Source organism: Otolemur garnettii, unplaced genomic scaffold (genome assembly GCF_000181295.1).
Source record: "Otolemur garnettii isolate 467f Iridium unplaced genomic scaffold, OtoGar3 scaffold00060, whole genome shotgun sequence".
NCBI lineage: Eukaryota > Metazoa > Chordata > Mammalia > Primates > Galagidae > Otolemur > Otolemur garnettii.
The window spans coordinates 10,987,774-10,998,899 of record NW_003852455.1 but is presented as its reverse complement, the minus strand read 5'-3'; the positions used below and the strand labels follow the sequence as shown (position 1 = coordinate 10,998,899).

Here is an 11,126-nt window from a genome sequence, read left to right as displayed (position 1 = left end):
TGCAGCCATTGTTGTTTGGTGGCTCCGGGCTGGGGATTCGAACCCGCCACCTTAGGTGTACATGGCTGGCGCCTTAGCCGGTTGAGCTATAGGCACTGAGCCTAGCTGGTCTGTGCTGGGTTTGAACCTGCCAACTTCAGTGTATGTGGCTGGCACTGTAACCACTGTGCTACGGGTGCTGAACCTGCACATACCTTTTGACACCACAAATAAAGCAAAGAGAAATGACAGGGTGGTGGAAAATCTTTACAACATGACACTTGATTAACAGCCTTAATATATAATCAGCCATTATAAATCATTAAGAAAAAGATGAGGCTGGGTCTATAATCCTAACACTATGGGAGGCTGAGGAGAGAGGATCCCTTGAGGCTGAGAGTTTAAAACCAGCCTGAGCAAAAGCAAGACCCCATCACTACTAAAAAGAGAAAAATCAGTGGGGCATTATGGCAAGTGTCTTTAGTCCCAGCTACTTGGGAGGCTGAGACAGGAGAACTGCTTAAGCCCAAGAGGTTGAGGTTTCTCTGAGCTATGACAATGCCACAGCACTCTACCCTGGGCTACAAAAAAAAAAAAAAAAAAAGATGACAACAGCAGCTGAGAATTTCCTAGCAGTTAATATGTGCAGGTTTTAACTTACTTAGTAATGCTTACAACAACCCCATTATGTAAGCACTATTATTATTGCCATCTTCCAGACAGGGACATTGAGATTCAAAGAAGTTAAATTGCTTGCTCAAGGGTAAAAAGTAGCAAATAATAGTGTAGAAATTCAAATGCAGGTAGCTTTAGAACCTAAGCTATATTGCTTCTCAATTCACTTATGGGCAAAACATACAGAAAGATTATTAAAGATAAAAAAATGGCCAATAAACCCCAATTATTCAGTTGTTTAATAACAAAAGGTACCAGACTTTTGTCTATTAAAATATTAGATTATAAGAAATAACTGGTAGGCTTGGCACCTACAGCACAGTGGTTATGGCACTGGTCATATGCACTGAGGTTGGCAGGTTCGTATTCTGCCCAGGCCAGCTAAACAACAACTGCAACAAAATATAGCTGGGTGTTGTGGCAGACGCTGGTAGTCCCAGCTATTTGGGAGGCTGAGGTGAGAAAATTGCTTAAGCCCGAGAGTTTGAGGTTGCTGTGAGCTGTGACTCTACCAAGGGTGACATAATGAGACCCTGTTACTAAAAAAAAAGAAAAGAAAAAGAAAAGAAAAAGAATTAACTGGTAATGAGGGAATGAGAAAAAATCCTGCTCTGTCACTTACTCCTGGTGGGAATGGGAAGTAGTACATCTTTTATGGATCAAAATTTATGTGATACAGGCAATCCCTGGGTTACAAATGAGATAGGTTCTGGAGGTTTGTTCCTAAAGTTGAATATGTATGTAAGGTGGAAGAGGTACACGTACCTATTACCTGCAATAGTCTCTGTAAGTCAGAGTCGCATATTAGAGAGATGTTTGTAACTCAGGGACTTGCTGTAATAGTCTCTGTTTATAAGTCCAAGTTGTATGTGAGTCAGATGTTTGTAACTCAGAGATTGCCTGTATTTATTAACCTATAAAATATACATACTCTCTGGCTTGATAATTCTATTTCTTAGAATTTACTCTGAGGAAGTAATCAGATTAGAGAGGAAAGATGTATGTACAAGAGTTTTCCTTCTAGAGTGAAAATCTGGAATTATATATGTACATGTACATAAATTACACATTACACATACATGGAAACACTGGTGATTCTAGACTAAGAAAAAACTTGCACTTTCTCCTTTTCTATATTATTTGCTTCTTAAATACCTACATGGTTTTTTATAGCCAGAAAAATGGTACCAATGATAAAGTTTTATATATACACGTATGCATTAAAAATACTAGAGTTCAGAGACCAACCCATGTGTCTGTGAGCCAGTGAGGAGAAGGTTTACAGACTTTTGGATGCTAAAAGCAAAAGCACTAGAGCTTTGTGATGTATAAAACAACCAAGAACTATCCAAGTTTCTTGAAATGTGAATGCCACGTGATAGGAAAACAATATTACAGGTGTTTAGAGTATTCCTGCCACCCCATCCTACCCTGTCCTTCTCAGAAGGCCTGGGAGCACTAGTGAACCCTATAAGGCTGCAGTGCGGACTCTCCAGGTGTGGTGCTGGGACAGTCCTTGGCCCTGTAACTCACACTTCTGTAGCTATAGGACAGAGATGTCTGTAGAAGGCATCATGTCTCAGAGAGTTGGGGCAACTATATGCTGGTTTAGAATTTTTTTTTTTTGAGATAGAGTTTTATTGTCACCCTAATTAGAGTATAGTGCCATCATCATAGCTCGCTGCAATGTCAAACTCTTAGACTCAAGTGATCTTCCTACCTCAGTTTACCAAGTAGCTTGAATTATAGGCATATGCCACCACCCCTGGCTAACTTTTCTACAAAGTCAGGGTCTCATTCTTGCTCATGCTAATCTGAAACTCCTGACCTCTAAGTAGTCCTCTCACCTTGGCCTCCTGGAGGGCTAGGATTATAGGCATGAGTCATCATGTCCAGACTCTGAATTAGAATCTGATCTAATCTGGTCCTTGAGGATCAAGATCAGAATTATATAGCTTTTAGTTTAAAAATTAAAGTTAAAAAAAAAAACCTACTTTGTGTCTAGTTACAAGCTTACACCTATAATCTTAGCACTTTGGGAGGCTGAGGTAAAAGGACTGCTTGAGGTCAGGAGTTCTAGACCAGCCTGAGTAAGAGTGAGACCCCTTCTCAACTAAAAATAGAAAACAGTAGGGGGGCATAGTGGCATGCAACTATAGTCCCAGCCACTCAGGAGGCTGAGGGAAAAAGATTGCTTGAGCTCAGGAGTTTGAGGTTGCTGTGAGCTATGATGATTGCCATTCCACTTTAGTTGGGGTGACTGAATAAGACTGTCTCCAAACAAATAAACAAACAAACATACATACACACAACCCCTATTTTATAAAGAACAGGAATTACATATTTTAGTAAAATGGTTATTCTGTTTCAGTAAAAATCTCAGATGTAAAGGAAGCTTTTCAACTGGCAAAACCTATTTTTAAGTTTAGAAAACATTCTGCTATCACAGGAAAACTTCTCTTCTTTTAGTATAGGGGTCAGTAAGCTTTTTGTGGAAGGGCCAAATAATAAATATTTTTGGTTTCATGGGTCTTTGGTCTCTTGGTTTCTACTGCGTCTGTCTAGCCTGCTGCTACAGCGGGAAAGCAGGAATAACAGGCAGTATGTCAGTGATGACCAGGCCTGTGTCCTGATAAAACCTGTAAGTGGTGGGCTAGATCTGGCACTCAGGCCACACAGTATGCTGATGCCTATTTTAGGTGTTCAACTTTAGAAGTGGTCTACTATTCCCTTCCCCCATTATTCACATGTGACCCACGTTGAGAGGGTAGCCTGGCTTTTGAAAGGCAACCTGCACAGACTTGTTTCTCAAGAAATGAAGTGTGCTTCAATGTCATTTAATTGTACTAAACTGTCATTCTCAAATCTGACAGCAAGAATTTGGGGTTGTGCTACTCTCAAAGGCCTTCTTGCTGCCTGAAGTAGCCACAAAACTGAGAGCTGCCATAATCCTTCTTGCTACACCTTCAGCTTACTTTACTGTGTGCATGTGCACACACACGGCCCAGTGCCAGGCTCTCTCTCTTAGTTTAAGGGAAAATGGATATCACTAAAGAGATGGCATGGAGAGGTTGAGAAACAACTCAGAAGATCTACAGGTAATTAGACTGCAGAATGTGTGTGTACATGTGGGTGCCAGCTGCTGGGCAGAGCAACACAGTGGCATTGTCCTGTCTCTCTACAGACAACCCAAAAAGCCACTGGGAATTCATACAACATGCTGCCTACACCAGAAACCAGCTCTCAAAAGAAAGAAATGGCTAAGGTAATGTTCAGCCACCTGATTCCCTCCATTTAAACACTACAAACATTGGAGGAAAGAAAATCTACTTTACAAACAGCAATATTGTGTAGAGACAATTAAGGAATTACAAAAAGCTGTCAAGTATCCTGAACCCCAATTTGGCAATGTATTAATCTTGAATAATATTTGTGAATGAAATCATCTAGTAGAAAACTCATAAAATCCACATTCCTCTTTTGTTTTGAAGTATGATTCAAATGATAAATACTTACTGAGAACCTACTAAATACCAGGCACTGTGCTAATGTTTAGACACAAACATTACGTATATTTGAATTGTAGTCAGGAATTGTATATATACCTAAGAATCACGTCATACCCTAATTTTACTAAACAACCAGTATTCATGAATGTACTTTTTGAGCTAATGGATCCTCTTTCACAATAAATAGGTTTCTAGTTATGAATTTGCTAATAGTTTCTTTCTTTCCTAGATATGACATATACTATGCTTTAAGAGCAAGTTTAGAGGATGGTTAATATAAATTTGCTCTTTAGGAAGCAGGCCTAAGAAAAGCTGGGTTCGTCCTACATTGGATTCATCTGTATTCAATGAAGGCTTCAGTTCTGATTCAACATAGCACAGTGATGCTGCTGCCTGGAGGTGCCCAGCACAAAAGCAACCTCTGACTGCTAAGCTACTTACAGCGAAGGGGTGGTAGGGGGCAGCGGGGGGAGCTCCGCGGGGCCCTGATGGTGGAGGCAGCACGGAAAGTCCTGTTGAAAAGATGCCAAGTGCGCTGAGGTTCAACCCTGGGATCAGATTGGCTTGTTGCTGGGAACAGAAATGGAGAAAAAAATGAGGGGAGGAGAGCAGAGAGGCCCAGCTCTCCTGGGTCAACCTCCATCTCTTATCTGGATGGCACCAGCGTTTCTTAACAAGCAATGCCCTGGCCCCATGGACCAATTCCACACCCTGCATTGGGGTGGGTGCCAAACAGCAACCTGACCTTCAAAGCTTCTCTGCCACCCTTGGGAATGTCTAAATCTTATCATGGCAGGGACGGAGGATACCTTGCCAGCCTGCTCCTACTAATCCCTTATCCTCACCCTGTCCAATCTTACTCCCTAAACACCCCACATGCTCTCTCTCACCTCTGGGTCCCTACACATCTTGCCTTCCCTGTAAGAAAGTGCTTTTCTCAATCCTACTCACCTGTGGGTTTCATCTGAGCTTAGGTGTCCCCTCATGCAGGAAGCTTTCTCTCACCCCAAACGTCTTAGCTCAAATGCTCATTCCGTGCTCTCCTAACTTTCCTGTGTTTCTCTAAAACAGCACACATTACAGGGTATCTGAATCTCTGTTTAATTGCTTTTTTCCCTTTTAGACCATTAGTTTCCTTGTAGAGTAAGACACTGTCTTACTTAGTGTTGTGTTCTCAGTGCCTGGTAGGTAGTAAGTAGTCAACAAATATTTATTGAATGAATATATTTAAAACAAATTGGACTAATATTTTTTTCTAAGCCTGTTCGGAGAAAGCTCAGACCCTTCATTAGGATACCACATGTGTAAATTCCATTATCCAGGGTCAGGACTGTTCACAGCTTTGTCTCTTCATTACTTAGTTGCCAGCTCTGTGATCTCACTTGTTTGTTTATTGTACATTCCTACCTGAGTATGCCCACAGGCTGGGGATGAGTTTTAACTACACGTCCCTTCAGAGGAAGAGGAATTTGGTAACCTATTCCTGCCTGTCCAACCTCCCCCCATCTTTGACTCCCTGAACATGAAGCAGTTTTCTAACATTTTCTATTTTCTTGTCTGTGGCTCTAGCCACCTAGTAAATTGCCTTCTTTACTAGGGTGTCCAACTTTTTTTCTCTGTCACACACTGAAACAGAGTGAGAGTTGTCTTGGCCCATACATTAAATACCCAAACACTAAGGAAAACTGATAGTAGGAAAAGGTCCCTGCAGTTTTTGTGCTATCCCACACCACAGATAAGCAAAAAATGGCTTCACAAAATCAGCAGGCAGCCCATGATGGGGCCACAGATTGGAGGATATCCCTGTTTTAGAATGTTTGGAAAAGTAGAGCTGGGATCCTTCACCTTTACCTCATTTGATATATAAGATCCAGTAATTCTGATATTTGCCAATCAGTGCATGAATTTGGTACAGACATGAATGGATCTAAGTAGCATGTTCAGGTGAAGATGTTCGGGTCACCCAGACCCTTTTGTAGTTTTTCCAGCTGTTCACAGAAAGAGATGTTTTCCATGAGATGTCAAGAACCCACAAGGAGATATGAAGATCACAGGATGACACCTCTATAGACAAATGGACGATATCTCAACAGACAAATATGTCTGAACATGAGAGGGCCACACTGCAGATTGCAGCTCCCCTTCTTTTCATCACGTCTCCTAATTATCATGTGTTGTGGGCTGCTAAGCTGGAGCTGGCATGGACAGATTACTGACCTGAGCAAAGGATACTATGGAAAGTGCTATGGTGACAGAACAGGGGTTTAACCTACAGAGCTCTTTGTCAACACTTCTTTAAGAAAGGTTACTAGGTCTGAGAATTGCTTCAAGGTCATCCAACAGGAATGGAACATGGATGTGGACAAGGGTTCAAGTGAAACAACAAAGGCCATAAACTGGTACCTGCTGAAGTTGGATTATAGGCATATATGGGTTTGTCAGAGCATCCTTTTCATTTCTCTGTATGTTAGAAAATTATAACAAAATAGTGAAAAAAGTTCCTCTTCTGGGCTGAGCTTGGGTTTTGATGGTAACCAAATATTTTAAAGAATTTTTTGAATGTCAGACTGGTATCTCCTTATATCGAGCTTGGGTTTTGATGGTAACCAAATATTTTAAAGAATTTTTTGACTCCTTATTATCAAGTGAGAACTAGGTGGCAGTAACAGGAAGAACCAACCCAAATCAGTTTGCTAGAAGTTTCAGCGAGAGCTCAGATAGTTGACAACATTTACGGGGCAATCTGAAAGTATAAATCAAGCAAGCAAAGGATAAAAAAATCAGAAGTAATTTATTATTATTATTATTATTATTTTTTATTGAGACAGAGTCTCACTTTGTCACCCTTGGTAGAGTGCCGTGATGCCATAGCTCACAGCAACTTCAAACTCCTGGCCTCAAGTGATTCTCTTCCCTCAGCCTCCCGAGTAGCTGGGACTATCAGCATTTGCCACAATGCTTGGCTATTGTTTTTTGTTGTTTAGCAGGCCAGACAGGGTTCAAACCCACCAGACGTGGTGCATGTGGCTGGTGCCCTAACCACTGAACTATGGGAGCTCAGCCCAAAAGTAATTTTAAAATATGTGTTTTTAAAATTTTAAAATAAACATGACAATATTATAGAAAGTTTAGAAAGTAGAAAATCCCACTTTCCTTACATAGGGTCTATTTTTATTTTTGTGTGCAGCCTTCCAATCATTCTGATCATTTTATTTTACATAACTGTAACCCTACTTATAACTTTTATATCTTCCTTTTCTAAATAAATTATATCATAAGCTTTTACTCATTTTGCAGTCTTCAAAGTCATAATTTTAATGGCTTCCAGGGTATTTATCATTTGCTAGTTGGTTTCCTGATTATTTTAATTCCCTACTCCTTAGCAGTCAGTATAAACTCTGGATATCTATCCCTAAGGCACTTCCTAATTAGATGAATGACAATCATTTTTAGACAGGCTTGGGCTCTGCCTGAAAACACATGTGAAAAACAGTAGAGAAGAAAGCATGAGGAACTTACGTTAACAGCCAGCATATCATTTTCAAAGGCCTCACGAAGTTTCTTCATAATCTCTATCTCGGCATTGGCACAGGCCTCAACTGTGCCTTTCACAGTGATGGTTCTTTCAGGGTTATATATGCTCAAATCCTGTAAACTGACCAATGGGAAAAAGAGAAACATTTCCTTTTTTTTGATAGGGTCTTGATCTCTTACCTGTCTTATAGTGCAGTGGCATCAGCCTAGCTCACTGTGATGTCAAACTCCTGGGCTCAAGTGATCCTCAAGCCTTTGTCTCCCAAGTAGCTGGGACTACAGGTGTGTGCCACCATGCCTTTTTTTTTTTACATTTTGTAGAGATGGGGTCTTGCTATGCTGCTTAGGCTAGTCTCAAAGTCCTAATCTCAAGCCATCCTCCACCACCTCAGCCTGCCAAAGTGTTAGGCTCATAGGCATAAGCCCCCATGCCTGGCTGAAATTTCCTTTTTTTTTTTTAAGACAGAGTCTCACTTTGTTGCCCTTGATACACTACTGTGGCATCATAGCTCACAGCAACCTCAAACTCTTGGGCTCAAGTGATTCTCTGCCTCAGCCTCCCAAGTAGCTGGGACTATAGGCATCTGCCACAATGCCTGGCTATTTTTAGAGACGAGGGTCTTGTTCTGGCTCAGGCTGGTCTTGAACCTGTGAGCTCAGGCAACCCATCCTCCTCGGCCTCCAAGAGTGCTAGGATTATAGGCATGAACCACTGCGCCCAGCTGAAATTTCCTTTTTTTTTTTTTTTTTGAGACAGAGCCTCAAGTTGTCCCCCTGGGTAGAGTGCCATGGTGTCACAGCTCACAGCAACCTCCAACTCCTGGGCTCAAGTGAGTCTCCTGCCTCTGCCTCTCAAGTAGCTGGGACCACAGTTGCCCACCACAACGCCCAGCTATTTTTTGGTTGCAGCCATCGTTGTTTGGCGGTCCTGGGCTGGATTCGAACCCGACACCTTAGGTGTATGTGGCTGGCGCCTTAGCCACTTGAGCCACAGGTGCTGAGCCTGAAATTTCCTTTTTTAAAGAGAAAAAATAAAAGTCCGGAAAAACTACAAACAAGTCTTGGTAGTGGAGAACAAGACTGATATCCTCATAACATACCATAGTGTAGAATCCGTGACATCTTTTTTTTTTTGGTGGTTGTTGTTGCAGTTTTTGGCTGGGGCTAGGTTTGAACCCGCCCCCTCTGGCATATGGGGCCGGTGCCCTACTCCTTTGAGCCACAGGTGCTGCCTGAATCCGTGACATCTTATTTCAAATCCTACTAGTGATGTCTAATTGGTAACTATGTATTTGATGGAAATAATGACATCACTTATGATTATATTCCCATTTTAGGGAAAATGAGATGCATGATTTAAGCATATCAAAATACCCAAATTCTCCATGACTGGACACAATTAATCTAAATAGGTGGCTTACGATGAGATTGTTATCTTGGTTCCTGTTTCATGTTCAATTTTCTTCAAATTTCTGCCTTCTTTTCCAATCAGTCTTCCAACCAATCCATTATGGGCCAAAATTTTCAGAGGAATCTCTTCAGCTCTAAAAGAGACAAACAATTTACTGCTTAAGATAGACACAATAGTTGTCTTCCAAGAGCCCTTGTCTTATGAATAGAAAGTATGGCTTTTTGCTTTTGTCTTATGAATGTAAAGTATCTCATGGTGATGGGTTTTAGGAGAGGCCAGGTCTCTCATCAACCTCAGTTCATGAATGTTGATTAACATAAGCCAAACCATGGTAAATCCACTCCCTTGCAGCAATTCGTTGAAAGTGGGTCCACGAGGCAGATCTGGCCAGTAACATAGGAGAAGTCTGGAGAGTGACTATAGGAAGAAAGTTTTCCTTCCTCTTACTAAAGGCACAAGGGAAAGGGAGAGTGAGGCCAGTAAGGTGGTCCACTAGCAAGCCACAGGTCCTTCTCCCCCTTCCACAGATACCTCAAGTTAACAAATACAGATGGACCAGAACACTTCCATGAGAACTCTGGGGATCAGCTGAGAAATTATAATATCAAGGTCATTGTAAATGAAGAAGGGGTTCTAGCGAAAGGGTTAAGAAAATTCATAGTGTTTGGCTCATCATGGCATAGCAAAGAGCAAATGAGAAGAAACCCCACAGACTGGGCTCCTGCCATGGGATAGAAACAAAAGACTGGATCACGCATCCATTTTAGCTTGTCTGGGGGCTTCCTGAAAAACTGATTTTTTTGTGTCACCCACTGACTCAAAACATTGATAAGATCAACACCAGAGCTAGAAGTTGCTAAAAACAGAGACAAACGGTATGTTAGCAATTTTGTAGGTAGACACCAGAGGGATCAAAAAATCAGAAAAAAAAACAAAAACAAAAACAAACAAAGAAAGAAACAAATCAAAAAAGGTTTGAGACGTCCTAGAACCTTTAACTAGGCTGACTAGTGAGTGTCTTCCACTGTGTGAAGTATGCAAAGACTAGAAGTGGAAGTTTTGTCAAATGCCACACCCCCATCACTAGGCATACAAAGAAAATGGTTCATGAAACATGCCTCAAAGGAATATAACAAAGTTCTGAAAACTGACCCTAATGAAACACAGTTCTATGAGCGCCTTGACAAGGATTTAAAATTGCTGTAAAGATGCTCAATGAGCTAAATGAGAAGTAAATGAAGTCAGGAAAATAATGTATGAACAAAATGTAAAAAACAGAGTCAGAAATGATTAAAAAAGAATTGAACAGAAATTCTGAAGCTTAAAAATATAATAATAGAACATAAAAATTATTCAGAAGGATTTAACAGCTGGCTTGATCAGGAAGAAGAAATAATCAATAAACCCGAAGTTAGGTCATTTGAAATTATCAAGTCATCATACACACTCACACATACACACAAAGAAAAAGAAAAAAGAATGATGCTAGATACAGTGTGGCTTATTTCTGTAATTCCAGTACTTTGGGAGGTTGAAGCAGAAGGATTGCTTGAGGCTGGGAATTCAAGACCCGTCTGGCAACATAGTAAGATCTTGTCTCTGCAAAAATTAAAAAGAAAATTAACTGGGGTATGGTGTGTGCCTATAGTTTTAGCTACTTGAGGCCAGAGTAGGAGGAATGGTTAAGCCTAGGAGTTCCAGATTACAGTGAGCTACAATCATGCTACTATACACTATAATCCAGCTTGAGCAATAGAGTGAGACTCTGTCCCTTCCAAAACCAAAATCTAAAAAACAACAAAACACCAAAAACAAACAAATAAAAAGGCAAGAGAGGCTAAGGAACTTAGGAGCTATCAAGTGAACAAATATCTGAATAATGGAAATCATAGAAAGAGAAGAAAAAAGAAAGGGGCACAGAGGCTATCTGAAGAATAGTCAAAACCCTCTTGAATCTGAAGAAAGAGATGGACATATAGATTAAAAAGCTTAAGAAACTCCAAATGAGGCTCGGCGCC

General features: G+C 40.9%; 1 protein-coding gene and 1 pseudogene across 10 annotated transcripts in view; both read right to left on the bottom strand.

Annotated features, from left to right (window-relative positions):
- IGF2BP2 (insulin like growth factor 2 mRNA binding protein 2) overlaps window positions 1-11,126 on the bottom strand; it is a 237,356-nt gene that overhangs the window by 22,651 nt on the left and 203,579 nt on the right. For 5 of the 10 annotated variants that reach the window (XM_003792728.2, XM_012806949.2, XM_023514855.1 and 2 more), the window contains 3 exons: window positions 9,119-9,241; window positions 7,683-7,818; window positions 4,605-4,733 (listed from right to left, as the gene is read on the bottom strand). In XM_003792728.2, coding sequence (XP_003792776.1) covers window positions 4,605-4,733; window positions 7,683-7,818; window positions 9,119-9,241 — 388 coding nt within the window. Of the gene's footprint in view, window positions 1-1,485; window positions 1,489-4,604; window positions 4,734-7,682; window positions 7,819-9,118; window positions 9,242-11,126 lie in introns of all 10 variants that reach the window. The other 5 variants (XR_002774101.1, XM_003792729.3, XM_012806952.1 and 2 more) reach the window with 2 other exon arrangements.
- LOC105887258 overlaps window positions 9,646-11,126 on the bottom strand; it is a 17,174-nt pseudogene continuing 15,693 nt past the window's right edge.